General features: G+C 40.5%; 1 protein-coding gene across 1 annotated transcript in view; it reads right to left on the reverse strand.

Annotated features, from left to right (window-relative positions):
- The window catches only part of LOC127807586 (uncharacterized), a 30,181-nt gene extending 14,972 nt beyond the window's left edge, over positions 1–15,209 (reverse strand). The window contains exons 1-3 of the mRNA XM_052345602.1: positions 15,037–15,209; positions 14,759–14,915; positions 11,292–11,348 (exon numbers count right to left, since the gene is read on the reverse strand). Of these exons, the coding sequence (XP_052201562.1) occupies positions 11,292–11,348; positions 14,759–14,915; positions 15,037–15,209 (387 nt within the window). The remainder of the gene's footprint in view (positions 1–11,291; positions 11,349–14,758; positions 14,916–15,036) is intronic.
- Between the last annotated feature and the right edge of the window lie 2,272 nt (positions 15,210–17,481).

Genomic DNA, 17,481 nt, shown 5'->3' on the forward strand with positions numbered 1-17,481 from the left:
AAGGTCTTGCCACTAGCTTTGCCACAAGGTCTTGCTGCTAGCTTTGCCACAAGGTCTTGCCACTAGCTTCGCCACAAGGTTCACCACAAGGATTCGGCCCTGTTAATGCTGAGAAAATAGGTTAGAAGGCTCGCGGGAATCTTCCCCGCGAAGGCTCTCCGATGCCAAAGTCAGTCCCGAATCCCGATGAATATTCACGAAAAAAAATAGTCAAAGTATATTCAAAGTGATAAGATTTACCGAAGTTGGAGGTCCTCATTAATGTCCTGTAGCTGGGTATTTATAGGGCACGATTCTCAAGGGTGGCTGGTGTCGACACGTGGCGGTTGCTGAATGGGTCAGAGCCAAGACAAAAAGGTGGGGGAGGCTGCTACGATGCAACCACGGGGCAGCGGGGCCTCGTGGCAGTGTGCCTTGCGGCCAGCACTGCCGTAAGGCAGCTGCCCTCCTCGCGGCGCGCGGCCGCGAGGCTGCTGTGCCTCGCGGCGTGCAACCGCGAGGCACCTCGCTCAAAACAGCCGGCCTCGTGGCAAACAGTAGCGAGGCTGGGCCTTGCGGCGCGCGGCCGCTAGGCTGCTGTGCCTCGCGGCGTGCAGCCGCGAGGCACCTCGCGGCAAACAGCCGGCCTCACGGCAAACAGCCGGCCTCACGGCAAACAGCCACGAGGCAGCCGCAAGGCTGCCAGCTGGCGGCAACAATTGCCGCCAGCTTTCTTTAATTTTCCTTTTCTTTTTTTGATTTTCTTTTACCCTTTTTTTCATGGAACTACAATTGCCCCCTACTCTTTTGTTTTGTCTTTAGACAAAATTGAAGAGTAAAAAATATTAGCCAAGGAGTCGGGTCTAGCACCTTGACTCGACCAAGTGTTTCGGAATGCCTAAGAAGATCTTACCTCAACCTGGGACTTGAAGTACCAAACTATCTCTGGGCAACGATGCCCTTGATAGATAGACTTCACTGTGGAGTTCTTGCCGGGTGTCCGAGCTTGCCGGGAGGTCTAGATGCCGGATCAACTAAGGAGTCAGGTCTTGCTCGGGAGCATAGCACCGGACTCAGTCAATGGATCCCGACGAGCGTACGGGCACAGTCTTCGGAGCATCCGGTGATCCTATGATGGATCATAACGCTCTGGCTATTGTGCTCTCCATGTCCATCTTTCGGAGTTAGCCTATTTCAGGGAATCCATGTTTAGCCAGTGGTTCGACACGAGATTCCGGCCAGACATCCAAGTTTGTCGGGAGACCTAGGCGCCAGATCTACCAAGGAGTCGGGTCTACGCAAAAAGGCATAGCACCCAACTCAAGCGAGGGATCTGGGTGAGTCTGCGGGTATGGGCATTGGATGTTCTGGTGATCCCGGGCCAACTCATGGTCATAGGCACCAGATTGCAACTGGATGACTCAACTCCGATAAGCGGGGTCATGGTAGAGTTGTCATAGGGTTGTTGTCTTTTTATGCCTTCCTTAGGCCAGTCTACCTCAAGGGATCTGGGTTTGGCCAGTGGCCCGGTGCGGGATTCTTACTAGGCATCTGAGTTTGTCGGGAGACCTAGGCGCCAAATCAACCAAGAAGTCGCGTCTAGCCAAAAAGGCATAGCACCGAGCTTAAGCGTGGGATCCGGGTGAGTTTGCGGGCATAGGCATCGGATGTTTTGGTAATCCCGGGCCAGCCCGTGGTCATCGGCACCAGATTGCCACTGGGCGACTTGACCTTCAGGAGTGGTCTTATGCTGGAGCTATCAGGTGATCACTTCACTTATTTTCCGCCTTCCTAGGGCCAGTCTACCTCAGGGAATCTAGGTTTGGCCAGTGGTCCAGCACGGGATTCCTACCAGACATCCGAGTTTGCCGAGAGACCTTGGTACCAGATCAACCAAGGAGTCGGGTTTAGCTAAAAAGGCATAGCACCGAACTCAAACGAGGGATCCGGGTGAGTCTGCGGGCATAGGCATCGGATGTTCTGGTAATACCGGGCCGACTCGTGGTCATCGGCACCAGGTTGCTACTAGGCGACTTGACCTATTGGAAGCGAGCTGTGCTTGAGCCGCCATACCTGCAAGACACATACAAATAATCTGGGCTCCTGCAGATTTTACGTGGTTCGGCTTATAGTTTTGCCTACTCCACAGGAATACATGGGATATATTCTTTTATTTATCGGGGGATATATGTTTTTACAATGGAAAATTTTAAAGACAATTCCGGCCTCTAACTGGGTCGAGGAACGCTTCTGACGATAGGCTTGACTCTATGTCTCGTGCTTCATCCCTTCCCCTGGGGCTAAAGCCGGGAAGTACCTCTCGAGGTGCGCGGTGTTCCAAGCCTTTCCTATCGCCTCGCTTTGTGGTGTCAGTAGTGTGTACCTGTCGGGGTCTATCATCTTCTGGATTTTGTAAGGTCCTTCGCACTTCGGGCTGGGTTTCCCTTCCTCTTCTATTACCTTACCCTGCGTCCAAAATTTCCATTTGGGTGACAAACTGTTCTGCTCGGTCGAACAACTCAGTCACTGAATTTGGCTCAGAGAAAGCTAAGGATCTTCTAAGCGGGGTGTAGGTTGTTCCGTTTAGCAGGGCTGACACTGCTAATCCGATTGGGAGATCCCTTACTTCCTGTGTCGCAACCCTAAACCGCTCGATGTATTGCTTTAGAGATTCATCCGACTTCTGCTGTAAACTCATTAGATATATTGTACTCTTCTTCTTTGGAAGATAAACGGAGAATGCATCTAGAAACTCTTTCTTCAACTGTTCGAATGATCGTATATGTCCTGCCGGTAATTCAGTGAACCACTGCTGAGCTTGTCCTGCCAGGGAGAGTGGGAAGGCCCTGCACCTATTGACCTCGTTCCATCCATGTAACACGGCCATTGCGAAAAAATGTTGTAAGTGTTTTTCGGGGTCTTCCCTTCCTAAATATACCGAGAGTTGTGGTAGTTCAAACCCTGGTTGCACTAGTTGCCTCTAGAGTTCCTCAGATAGAGGGAACCCTTTCGAGGGAGTTACTTTTGGTATCATCATTACCTGTTTCTGTTCTAGCACCTCCTCTATGAGGCATTTAATGTTGGACACGCTAAGTGTTTGTTGCTTCCCTTCATTTTGGCAAATAGATGGGTCTTGAGGCACTCCCGAGTAGGAGTTTTCTGCTGTCTCTCTATACTTGGAAGCTTTTCTCGCCCTCCTGTGATTTTTCCTTCTCGAGTCTGTCACTTCCAGAACTTGACTATTCAGCCCTGGTGTTCTGATTCTTATCCCCTGCCGAGGGGTTCTTGAAGGGTTATCCTGGAATCTCCGATGTTCTACCCTTGTATCGATTTGTCCCATGTGGGGAATATGAATGTCCGGCCTTAGTTCACGTAACAAAGCAGTGACCTTCTGTAGTCTTCTCATATTCTCCTCATTGTTCACCCTGAGCTCATTATTCTGCTGCTTCAGCTCCTCAAAGTTCTTCCTCAATAGTTCATAATCTGAGAGTAAGACTGTGGGTGGAGCTATTCTTGAAGTTCCCATGAGGTTTCTATTTGGAATTGAAGACTGTCCAAATGAGTGTTATTCCTGGTTAGCGGGCGTTGTATGTGGGACTTGTTCCCCTCGCCCTGTCGTGTATCCACCTACGTGTGCTTCTTCTTGCTCCGAATGCTCCATGCCCCCCAGTCCGGTGGTATGGTTGTATTCGAGCACAGGAAAGTTTCCAAAACGCACTTCGTTGTTAGGGTGATCTACTGAAAATTCTGGTACTGTACAGTTCGCCTGGTGGGAGCTTTTCGTGGCTCCTGTCCTGGTATGAACGCTCCTTTGGGTGGGGTCAGGCGGGCTCGCCCGACTGGCTGATCTTGTCCCTCTCAGCATTTTGTGTTGAAATTGGCCTTTTGTTGCAGTTTCCCACAGACGGCGCCAAATTGTTGTTGCCAAAATACAACAATTAAAATTTGTGATGTGGGGTCCACTCGAGCTCGGTGTCGGGTGAAGTTAGGTTGTCGTAAGAGATGTTGCTTCAAGAGAGGTTGCCGTTAGGATGCTCGCCGCAAGGATTTGCCGCTAGTTCTCATCACTAGCTTTCGCCACTAGCTCTCGTCACCAGCTTCGCCACAAGGTTCGCCACAAGGCTTCGCCACAAACTTTGCCACAAGCTTTGCCGCTAGCTTCGCCACAAGCTTCGCCGCTAGCTTCGCCACAAGCTTTGCCGCTAGCTTCGCCACGAGGTTCGCCACAAGCTTCGCCACGAGCTTTGCCACAAGCTTCGCCACAAGGTCTTGTCGTTAGCTTTGCCACTAGCTTCACCACAAGGTCTTGCCACTAGCTTTGCCACAAGGTCTTGCCGCTAGCTTTGCCACTAGCTTTGCCACAAGGTCTTGCCACTAGCTTTTCCACAAGGTCTTGCCACTAGCTTTGGCACTAGCTTCGCCACAAGGTTTGCCACAAGGATTCGGTCCTGTTAATGTTGAGAAAATAGGTTAGAAGGCTCGCGAGAATCTTCCCCGCGAAGGCCCTCCGATGCCAAAGTCAGTCCCGAATCTCGATGAATATTCACGAAAAAAAATAGTCAAAGTATATTCATAGTGATAAGATTTACCGAAGTTGGAGGTCCTCATTAATGTCCTGTAGTTGGGTATTTATAGGGCACGATTCTCAAGGGTGGCTAGTGTCGACACGTGACGGTTGCTGAATGGGTCAGAGCCAAGCCAGAAAGGTGGGGGAGGCTGCTACGATGCGCCCACGGGGCAGCGGGGCCTCGCTGCAATGTGCCTTGCGGCCAGCACTGCCGTAAGGCAGCCGCGAGGCTACTGTGCCTCGGGGCGTGCAGCCGCGAGGCACCTCGCGGCAAACAGCCGGCCTCGCGGCGCGCGGCCGCGAGGCTACTGTGCCTCGTGGCGTGCAGCCGCGAGGCTGGGCCTCGCGGCGCGCGACAGCGAGGCTGCTGGGCCTCGTGGCAAACAACAGCGAGGCAGCCGCGCCTCGCGACCGTTAATCCTTGCGGCTGCGAGGCAGTCGCAAGGCTGCCAGCTGGCGGCAACAATTGCCGCCAACTTTCTTTAATTTTCCTTTTCTTTTTTTGATTTTCTTTTACCCTTTTTTTCATGGCACTACAATTAGTATTTCATACTAATCAAGGTAGTAAACATGGTTTCAGTCCATAATCGATCAATTATAGTGCCCATCCAATTAATCTAAGGACTAGGAATATTTAAGAAATTCAATTACCAGAGAATCTCGTCACATATTCTTAACACCTTAAGAATCAGACTCTCAAACAGGAAATCCAAGAACTCATTCATACAAAAAATTGGAGAGGAATGAATGATGATAAAACTTTCCTTTTTTACAAAGATATATCATATGTATTTTACACATGCCAGACGTCATCTAAATTTAGCATTAGGGCACATCACTAACAATCTCCCAATTACACTAATGCTAATTTACATCAAATGTAAAAGACAAAACTAGTGCATCATCGTCGGCAGTTATCGAATACCCATCTTCTCAAGATGCTGATCAAGTTGTGACTAAGGCATAGCCTTTGTCATTGGGTCAACTACATTATTCGTTGAATCAATTTTCTACAACTGGATGTGCCCACATGCGATAATCTCTCAAATGAGGTGAAATCAATGTTCAATGTGTTTGGTATTTTGATGAGACCATGGTTCCTTCGCTCGTGCAATGGCTTAATTGTTGTCACAACATAAAAATACTGGCAACTGAATGGACTAAACCACTCCAATTTCATAAACGAATTTTTGTATCCAAAGAGCTTCCTTAGCAATATCACATGCTGCAACATATTCCACTTCAGTGGTAAAATCCGTTGTGATTTCCTGCTTGAAACTTTTCCAACTCACAGCACCACCAGTTAAAAAAGAAATAAAATCGGACATAGATTTACGATCATCAACATCCGACTAAAAATCAGAATTTGTGTACCCATCAATATGGATATCACCATCTCCATAACTTAGTAACATATCTTTATTTCTTCTTGTTGGTCCCTTAGGGTATGGCCACTCAAGAGGGGGGGTGAATTGAGTGATTAAAATTTTTCTCAATTTTAATAAATATTCTTGATTAAGGATTTTATTGAAAAATATATATTTGATAAATATAATAAATTATATTTGAGATTAATAATAAATGTAAGCCATATAACAAAAATAAATACAATGTGGCACAACACAATTTATAGTAGTTCGGTATCTTCATACACACCTAGTCCACTTTCCCAAGGTTTAACCATTTTTGGGGTTCCACTAAAATAATTTTACCAAGGTTTCCACACTAGCTCACCTTAGAAACTAGATACACACCTAGATTACAACGGGTTCTAGGCAACCACTACACCAAGGTTTTCTTCCTAACTTATCTTGGAAACTAGATTTACCAAGATTTTAATGGTTCTAGAAAACCTATACAATCCACAATAGTAATTTAAATGTTACAAATAATTTGTCCACACTTGGACACAAATAAGCAATTAAGAACAAATTATACAAGATAATAATATTTAAATAAATAAATAAATTTGTAACCTCAAATGGAGAAGTTTGGATTTGTCGTAGAAGACTTGAAAATCTTTTCTCCTCTTACCTTGTGGCTCTTCGATGGATGTCCAATAATATTTCGAGAGTCTTGGATTGCTTGGATGCTTTACTTGAGAGCGTTTGAGAGCTTTCGGGTGCTTTGGATATGCAATGGAAGTATTTGGATACTCAAAAAATAAGTTTGAGGGGGTATTTATAAGCATTTTAGCCACTAAAGAAAGGGTTAATATGAAGTTTAAAATTCAAAAATTATTTAGGCTTTCTCAAACAATAAGAAAACATGTCTCACCTTTAATTCAAAATAAATTTATTTTTTGCATGAGAAATCAAGATTTGAAAAGTCAAATATAAGCTTTTGAGACATAAATGATTAAAACAAGAAAACATATCTAAAAAAATCTCATTTAATTCAAAATAAATTTACTTTTTGTATGAGTAAGAGAAAACATGTTTAAAAACAATTATCCTTTAATTCAAAGTTTGAAAATCCAAATATAAGTTTTTGAGACATAAATGATTAAAACAAGAAAACATGTCTAAAAGCAATTCTCTTTTAATTCAAAATAAATTTACTTTTTGCATGAGTAAGAGAAAACATTTATATCATAAAAATATTTTTATTAATCATGAAAACTTAATTAATATGTGCAAGTTGGTTCAACATTCTCTCCCTTTTTGATGATAGCAAAAAACATGATTTATGAGGTGATTAATGTGATAAAATATTTTTGAACTCCTCATCTTAAAAATACTAATAGTATAAAAATGTTTTGGATATAGCTTAATAGATAAAATAATTTTAAGAGTTTTAAAGACCAAACCTGATTACCAAATCTGATTGCCTTGATTGCACCTGCTTGATGTCCTGTCTCTTAGATATACTATTTCCTCATATACACGAAAAAATATCATAATACATTTTTCTTCTCCACATAAAAATAATATACAATTCACACTCTCATACATACAATCTCTCATCTCATAACATCTTATTCTCCCCCCCCCCTTTTTGTCATAATCAAAAAGACATTGTTAACAAAGAAAATAAAGATTTAAACAATACAGTTCGTGAGATAAATATACCAAGAATAATCCACATAAATAATATGATGGATGATAAACAGAAAGTACTGACAATATAGATGTAATGTTAAGTATTAAAAAAACAGTACAACAAATCCATCATGGAATTTCGCGCTAACCATTCCAACCATAGATCTAAGATTACATAACATAAAATATATTTACAAAGAAAGAAATCATAGAATAGTCAAGGGGTACAGTAACATTACAGAATCTACAAAGTAGTAATCTAAGTCACCCACATTGATAGCTTTGGATTTCGCCGATGCTTAGCACTGATGATGGTTGCCGAACATGACGGATCCAAGTTCATTCATATCATCTGGGAATGGCCACTGGCTGCTGCTAGTTTCGAATAGGTAAGGTTGCAAACTAGCCTCTTGGAAATAAGGAAATGTTATATTTTTTTCTTAGATGACTTGGTTTGCAAAATTCCAAATAGGGTTTGGATCATCTACGAGGAAAGATCCATTGTCATAATATGGGTTTGAATTGGTTTCTGGGTGAAACCAATTTTGAACATTGAGAGGGCTTGCATAAGAGGTTGCAAATAGTAATTCCTCTAATAAAGCTAGATGAAATTGAAGATCAATGACCTGCTGTTGGAGGAAAAAAATATAGGAGACACAACCGTAAATGGGATCTTGAAGCCTAGCCAAAGCTTCATACATGAGTGTAACGATGGCCCCATAGTGGTCATTTACCGGAAGTTGGGTCAAAAGCTTGGAGGCATTACTGGCACCAAAAACCTTTTGGATGGCTTTAAAATGAATAGGTCCTTCATGGAAGAAGTAAGGGGTAAAAATGTACGATTGGGTACATTTTCTTCTTAATACTTTGCAAGTACCACACGGAGAACTGGTGCCTGACATGATCTTCTAGTTGTTTTGAATTTTTTTTATTTTTTATTTATTATTATTATTATTATTATTATTATTATTATTATTATTATTATTATTATTATTATTATTATTATTATTATTATTATTAATTTTGTTTTAAAACAGTGACTTGTCACAGTTTTTAGGGTTTCGATTAATAGAGGCGAGAGGGTGAGGGTGAGACCAAGAGGACGAGGGCAAGGGCGAAAGCAAGATAGAGTAGTGAGATGAATTGATGACCAGGATTTTACTTCTCGAATGGAATATTTTCTAAATCAAATTTACATGCCCAAAGCCAAAAGGCAAACCATATTGAATGGGGCACTCTGAGCCAGGCACGTTATCCATCCTAAAGTTACCTCAATATATAAGTTTGAGGAATAAGATCAAATTTTGAGGACACAATTTTTTTTTAGGGGGGGGAGAGTGTAATACCCGAGAATTTTTTATAAAACTTGTGGATTCAATGTGATAGGATATGTCCAAGGAATCACAAGAATTCAAGAATAAAAGTACAATTTTGGAGAGGTTCGGGTAAAGATGTAATCTCTTAAAAATATTGAAAAGCAATTTAGGGATTGATAAAAGATGCAAGAAACCCCTTCTTAAGGACGTTTGGCGTCAAAATAAGGAACCACATGAATGGCTAAGGTCCTAAAAGATCTAGGGGTCAAAGTGCAAATATACGAAACTTGGGGTAAAGTGTAATTTTTGAAAACTCATAATGGGGTCGCTAGATAAATGAACCAGCCGAACTGGCAGTTAGAAGTAATCATGACAAGGAGATAAGGATGACACGTGGCAATATGGGATTGGCCAAAAATTATATAAATAGGCTTAAATCCAACCCAAAGCAATTCATGAGGACTTGCATATCATATTTTTTTTTGGTTTGTGCATATTCCTTCTGCTTTACTGTACATCACGTCGTTTTGGTGACTGTGGCTAATTGTTGGGACATCATGGGTGATCTCATGCTCTTGTGATAAGCTAACATGTTGCTATGATGACTACCACAAGGGAGGTTTCGTACTTCATATCGCATTTGCCCACATATATTCTTCTTTCATGAACCATTTCACTTAGATGTAATTATCTAACTTGGGTGTTTTATACTCCTGAAACATTCAACGTTCTAGGTATCTCAAGCATAACAGGTACTCCAGGTTCCAGTACAAGCAAAGACAAGAAGGTGGTGCTTGGCTGATTTAGAGTTTTTTATTTATTTGTGTACCTGTGTAATTCCAATATTGTATTGTAAATAGCAGTTAAGATACTTAAGCTATAATGGCCCACCACCCGGAGCTTGAGCTAGCATAGAGGATCTGTGAGGAGGTCATCAATAGAAAGATACAGAAACAATTCAAATAAGAACATTTAACCCCACCACCACAAGTAGAGATATAACATCAAAACATCCATAAACGCTCATTGAATTACCACATATGTACATCCATTCATGACATAAGTACACAAGTTCTAAGCTTCCATTAGCTACAAAACCCCAAGCCATGATCGCAACATATACATAGGCCTTCAAAATATAAGAGACTGACAAGTTCTCGGTAATACAACAAAAAACTACTAATGACCTTATCTTTAAGTAATCTTTGTACACAACTAAGTCCCCAGAGATCCACCCTTGCTAGATTCACCTTACTGGAATGATGTAAGAAGCAAGAGAATGAGCCATAAAGCCCAGCAAGCGTAACAATGACTGATAATGGAAATTAGATTACAACATGAATAATTCACCATAGGGAAAAGGAATAAAGCCCAGCAAATCATGCACCCCGCCCCCACGAACGAAAGAACATATATGCACATATATGAATCCCATTAGCTTGTATAATTAACAAGGGATGCTTGGGGACAGACAACTCCACTCCCAGGGATGTGCTCGTTAGCACATATAACCCTTGAGGACAGTTACCTCCCACCCAAGGTCATAACTACTTCAAATTCCATGAGGTAATTGGGTCCAAATAGCTCCACTCCAAGGGTGGTGCTCATGACAACACACGACCCTTGAGCCCAATCAACTCCACCCAATACCTAGGCTCACACACACACACACACATATATACCATAACATGATAATGCATGAAACACACCCCAAATATGCGTCTCAACCATTTCTCATAATAGTTATTCACGAGACCCCAAAACTCGAACCAAGTAAAGCCACGGAACATGGATTGACTCTCAATCCCGATAGGTATGACTTTAAACCCTATGGGGACCCTTAAAATCTTTTCCAAATAATACCCATAATATGTCAAATTGAATCCTATCGAGTCTAGTTTACAACTCCTCAAATGGTTCATCAATTGGATATCTATACAAAAAGTTATCGCCGAAATAGTAGAGGGTGCGCAGTGTAGAGTCGACTTACAAATAGTCAACTAATGAGAGCATTAGTCGACTATTGAAAGGATTAGTCGACTGGGCCGAGATCTGATCTTCCAGAGGTCATCTAACCCACTAAATAGTCGACTAATGAACCCAAAAACGCACATAAATGATTGGGAACACCTCAAAATCAACCAAAACTCGCAACCATTAATCCTAATCACAAAAATACATCATTCCCAACTAAATATAGGGTGGAAAAGACCTTATGTCAAGGTCCAATTAAAATTAACAAGAATAAATGAAGATGAAGAAGGGCTTACATACTTCTTCCTTAACCAACAACATGAATTTTTCTCCAAAAATCATGGAAGTTTTCTAGCTCTAATCATCAAACCAATAAGAACAAAAGGTATAGAAAAGAGAAGAACTAGAACTTACCTTAATCACCTCTTTTAGGGACACCACTTGAAGAAGTTCCACCAAAGCCACCACACCCTTCCACAACCCAAATTAGGAAAAACAAGCAAGAGAAGATGGAGATGATGAGAATCTAACACCCAACCAACCCAAAACCCTCTTAGAGCTTGATTATCAAAGGGGAAGAAGAATAAGGGAAACCCTAGTTGCTCTCCTTTCTTCCTCTCACGAACGCCTTCCCTTCTTCTCTTATTTCCTTCATTTTTCTCCTTTTATCCTCTTTTCCTCATATATATATATATATGCTATTATTAACCCATTTTCATTTATTAGACTTTGTCTAATATTCAAGAAAAACCCATGTTCATTTAAACCAAAATTCCATAATCCATATTACAATATTTCTATGAAAGATTTCTTATAAAACAATAGTGGAATAGAAATCTTACTTTGAAAGCTCCAAGATAGATAACTCTACCTTTTAAATGCTAGGATAGATTTGATGTAAACACAACTCCACACCAAGGGTAATTTGATTACCAACTTAAAGAAGTAGCAACCAAAATACTTTCATAATCAAATATGCCTTCTTTGTTAGTCTCTTATTCTTCTCACTAGAAGAATACTTGTATACTTCTTCAATCCTCAAAACACTCTCAAAAACATCATTTGGATGAAATGGGTGGTGCTTTATTTATATTTGAGTGCCACCCCTTCCCAAAGGACTTGTCTTCGGAGAAAGGGTTCATGGAACCTTCCATGTAACCACCCATAACTAATTTGGTGTAACCACCCATAATGGTGACCATTCATCCATAACGAAGAGAGAGAGATTTATGTGTTGCCATGTGTCAGCACATGGTTAAGTCACATGTCAACTGGCTAGTAGTCCATGTAAGTTGTCATGTCATCACCCGATGACATGTCATTGCCACCTCACTATCACTCAGCTAGTGTCACTCCCTTGAGCTAGGTCCAACTACCTTGAGTTGACTTGAGCTAGAGTGAGCTAAAGTGAGCTGGAGTTGAGCTGGAGTGAGTTAGCTTAAGCTATTGTGAGCTATTCACAACTCACATTGAGCTCTCTCTAGCTATATCATGAGCACATTGGTACTAAGCTTCAATTTATGATCCATATGATCAAGTTTAACTTGTGCGTACACAAGTATTTGCTCAAATTCCAACAGCTCCCACTCGCACATGGTAAACTTGAACCAATCTTCACTAACACATAAAAGCAAATGCAGACTCATACAAGGCATATGGGTCGTGACCCTTTGGCGAAAGTTGAGTTTTTCTTACTATGCAACTGTTAAGTTAGACATAGCAGATTTTCTCCAAACGATGTGACCTACCTATCTAAATTGATAGTCGTCAAAATGACTCCCACTATCATTAGCATTAATGGTTATAACCATTAAGTTCGCCTGATACCTAAGACTTGAAACTAATTCAAACTCATGAACTATACCAAACAACAAGTACTCATGCTTTAAACTGCTATGTAGTGGAGGATTGTTTTGCTAAGAAACATATGATCTGGATCAATTCCACATACAAGCGACAGCGTATTCAAACAAAGTCTTTCCTTTTGAACTCACTATCTTACAACTACAAGTTATTTAATTGCCCAACAAAGAAACTGACAGACCACATGTTCTCATGGTCATAGATTATGCATCAAAGCAACATAAATAACTCATAATCACAAAATAGTAGTTAATAGTCACTAAAGGCATACAAAAATGAGAAGCTCACACAACATAAGAGATAGGGATCACTCTTAGTTACTTCTCGATGGTCACTATATTAAATATACACACATGGTATAGACATATGCCACGGTATCACAAGACACTGAAATGATTTACTACAAGAATCACTCAAATTCTCCCACTTAAATCATGTCTAGTGGAATTCTACCAAGTGTACTCCCACTCAAAGAAATGGTCTTGTTCAACTTGGAGCGGATGTCAAGATTTGAATTATAAATACCGTGCAGACACGGACCAAAACACATATGTTTTAGCTGAACTTCTTCAAGAAGTCCTGTCTGGTTCATAGGTTGAGCAACAGATGTGGGGTACATATATGCTCGGTGAATCACACATCACCTCATCTTGAGGTTCTAACATAGAGAACTCATCAAGGCGACTATCATACCCAAGATCACATCCACAAAATAATGTGACTACCTCGAACAATCATCTCATGATTATGTTGGTATTTGAGTAAGTCTCATCCTTGGTTCACAAACTAAGGATGAATTACTCGTGTGAGAGAGCCAATTCTCAACCTATACTTGACATATCCTTTAAGTGTTATGGAATATGCTAATGGTAATGAAAATAATACATCTACTCATTTCATTAATAAAACAACCTTGAATACAATATGGTTTTCATGTTACAAGGAAGTACAATCATATCCTACGCAACCCCATTGCTTGAACATGACGGGCAAATAAATCAGGTGGTATAGGCTTAGTTAAAGGATCTGCCACCATAGTTGTCGTAGGTATATATTTCAAACAAACTTCCTTGGACTCAAGTGCATCTCTCACAAAATTATATTTTATCCCAATATGCTTGGTGTTCCCATGATACTTTGGATCCTTTGTATAAGCCAAAGCTTCTTGACTATCACAGCATATTGTGATAGGCTCATTCTTGCAAGGCATTATACTTAAATGGGAAATAAAATGACCAAGACATATGGCTTCCTGTATAGCAGCAACACTCGCCACAAACTCAGCCTCCATGGTGGATAAAGCCGTATAAGTTTGCTTCTTGCTACTCCAAGAGATAGCTCCACTATTCAGCAAAAAAATATAACCCGATGTAAATTTGCATCTATCCTTATCACCTCCCCAATTAGCATCCGTGTATCCAACAGATTGTAAACTACCACCTTGGTAGCATAAACAATAATCTTTCGTACCTTTAAGGTAACAAAAAATCCTTTTAATACACTTCCAATGCTGACTTCCAAGGTTGGATTGATACCTGGCTAATAACCCAACAGCTTGACTGATATCAGGCCGTGTACACATAATGGCATACATTAGGCTCCCTATAGCACTTGAATATGGAACTTATTCCATTTCGTGTTTCTCTAGAGGGTTTTGTGGACACATTGCCTCACTAATTCTGGCCTTATGGGCAATCGGGGTATTCATTGGTCTAGCATCCTTCATATGGAATGTCATCTACAAGAATATATGCAGCTTCTCCCATATCTTTCATTTCAAAGGTTGATGATAACCATCCTTTGATGACTTTAAAAAATCCTTTGTTATTACTTGCTAATAGAATGTCATCTACATATAGTGACATGACCACAAATTTGTCCTTGGAATGCAAGACGTATACACAATGATCTTCATCCATCATTTTGAAACCATAGCTCAAAATTGATTGATGGAATTTTAGATACCACTGCCTAGAAGCTTGCTTCAGGCCATATATCGACTTCATTAAGTGACATACCTTTTGTTCTTGACCCTTAACGACATAACCCATTAGTTGTGTCATATAGATTTCTTCACTCAAATCACCATTGAGGAAGGTTGCCTTAACATCCATTTGATGTAACTCCAAGTCCATATGGGCTACTATTGCAAGTATTACCCTAACGGAGTTAAACCTAATAACAGGTGAGAAAGTGTCTTGATAATCAACACCTTCTACCTGTGTGTACCCTTTAGCAACAATCGTGCCTTGTACTTATCAATGGAACCATCTGCTTTTCTCTTGATTCGAAAAACCCATTTGTTCCCAATTGCTTTCCTTCCTTGTGGAAGATTAACCAATCCCAGACATGGTTATCCCTCATAGGGTTTAGTTCTTCTTCCATAGCCATTTTCCACTTATTTGAATCAGGACTACTAAGTGCATCCTTAATAATGCGAGGTTCATCATCCACCTTAGGTGAAACCATGTTCACTTCATCATTTAGAATCCACTATTTCTTTGGCTGTCTAAATATTCTTGAAGACCTATGCACACTAGGAGAAGGCTCATGATGCCCATCATCATCATGTTGTTCAGGAGGTTGATCATCTTCGACCAATTCTTGATGTTGATCTATTTGATCACTTTCTTGTGTGGACATATCTTGATCAATATTTTGATCATTGTTAGTCACATCTTGACCAACTTCAGTTGAATGCTCAACACTCCCACTCAACCCAACATTCCCAAACACTCCTTCTGGTGTAGGTATAGTTAATACAATGTGATTATCAACTTGTGATTCAGATATTTCATAAAAGGAAACTCCTATAGTAACATTCCATTTTCTTAGAAACTCATTTTCCAAGAAAATTGCATCCCTTGAATCAAATTCATCTCTTTTACTCCCTTTATCTAAATCAGCAAACACATAGCCTTTAGAGTGTTCACAGTACCTAAGGAAAACACATTTCTTTCCTTTTGGTCCTAACTTTCCAAATTCAGATTTGGTGTTATGGATATAGGCTGCACAGCCCCAAGGCCTTAGATTACTCAAATTTGGATTTCTTTTAGTCCATAACTCATAAGGAGTAGAAGATACTTATTTGGAGGGCATTCGATTAAGCACATATGTTGCTGTTAGCAACGCATCTCCCCAATAAGACATATCTAAGTTGTCTTGAGCCATCATAGATCTCACCATGTCTAAGAGTGTGCGATTCTTCCTTTCGGCCACTCCATTTTGTTGGGGTGTATCAGGAATAGTAAGCTGCCTTTCTATTCCTTTTTGCTCACAAAACCCCTTAAACAAATTAGACATATACTCACCTCCACGATCTGTCCTTAGACATTTGATCGTAGTATTAAGTTGATTCTCAACCAATTGCACATATGCCAAGAAGCAACTCATTGCTTCACCTTTAAACTTTAACAAGTACACATGTGTATAACGAGTATAGTCATCAGTGAATGTGAGGAAATATCTAAACCCTTGTCTAGATATCACATTCAAGGGACCACATATGTCAAAATGTACTAGAGTTAATGGAAACTGAACTCGGGACCCTTTCCCAAATGGTTTCCTACTCATCTTTCCAGTAAGGCAATATTCACATGTAGGAAGAGATACATTTCTCAAAGAACCAAGTAAGCCTTCTTTGGCTAACCTTTTCATTCTTGATTCTCCTACATGCCCTAATCTTGAATGCCATAAATATTCATTTTGCCTTTCAGCTATAAGACAATGAGTGTTTGAATTTTCATTTGAAGAATTCAAAATAAAGAAACCATCATGTAGGAAACCAAAACCAACAAACTTATTTTTGGAAAATAAATCAACATTATTTCCATGAAATGTTAATGCAAAACCAAGATACAAAAGACAAGATACAAAAATCAAGTTTCTTCTAATTTGAGGTACATAGAGTACATCTACTAAATTGAGACAATGTCCATCCTTTATCAAAATTTCACAAATCCCGATTCCTTTTACTTCATGTCGTGCATTATTTCCAACATATACCCACTTGGTACTTGGTGGAATCTTCCTGAAATGCACGAACAACTCACCATCTTTTACAATGTGACTGGTTGCTCCTGAATCCAAAACCCATCCTGAGTTAGAATCAACCATGAAAGTACATGATGCAACTAATACATCAAATGTAAAAGGAGTAAAGTGTACCTTTGGTATAGTGCAATCATGTGCAAAATGACCCTATTGGCCACAGTTGAAGCACTTGATTTTCTTGGGATCCTTTTGCAAGTCAAGCAAGATCGCTACGGGGCAAGAACGTAGTTCAAAAATTTTGAACCTTACCCCGATCCCGGCGATTGGATCAACGTCGAAATCAAACAATCATATACATAATAAAGTAAATCTAACCTTTAGATTTTCGAGTCGTTTGCGAATTTGAGCCATCCAAGTGTTCGACCTCTAGCTTGTGATACATGGCGCGCGTCCGTTGGTGAGGAGAAAGGAATGGGAGTGCTAGCTCTTTCTCCTAACAAGGCTTATGAATGGACAGGAAAAGAATCGATTTTCAACTCTTGAAAACCAACAAAAACAAAAGCTTAATTTGGGCATCCCATAAAGGGCTATTTATAGAGAAGCAACCTCCTAGGGTTTCCCAAACCCTAATGGATATGGATTGGGCTAGCCCATTAATCCTAGTCCAACTAGAAATTAAAGTGGCCCAAATCCATTTATAAAATATTTGGCCCAAATCTAATTCAAGCCCAAATAGTTAATATTTGGC

Source organism: Diospyros lotus, chromosome 1 (assembly GCF_014633365.1).
Source record: "Diospyros lotus cultivar Yz01 chromosome 1, ASM1463336v1, whole genome shotgun sequence".
NCBI classification, from domain to species: domain Eukaryota; kingdom Viridiplantae; phylum Streptophyta; class Magnoliopsida; order Ericales; family Ebenaceae; genus Diospyros; species Diospyros lotus.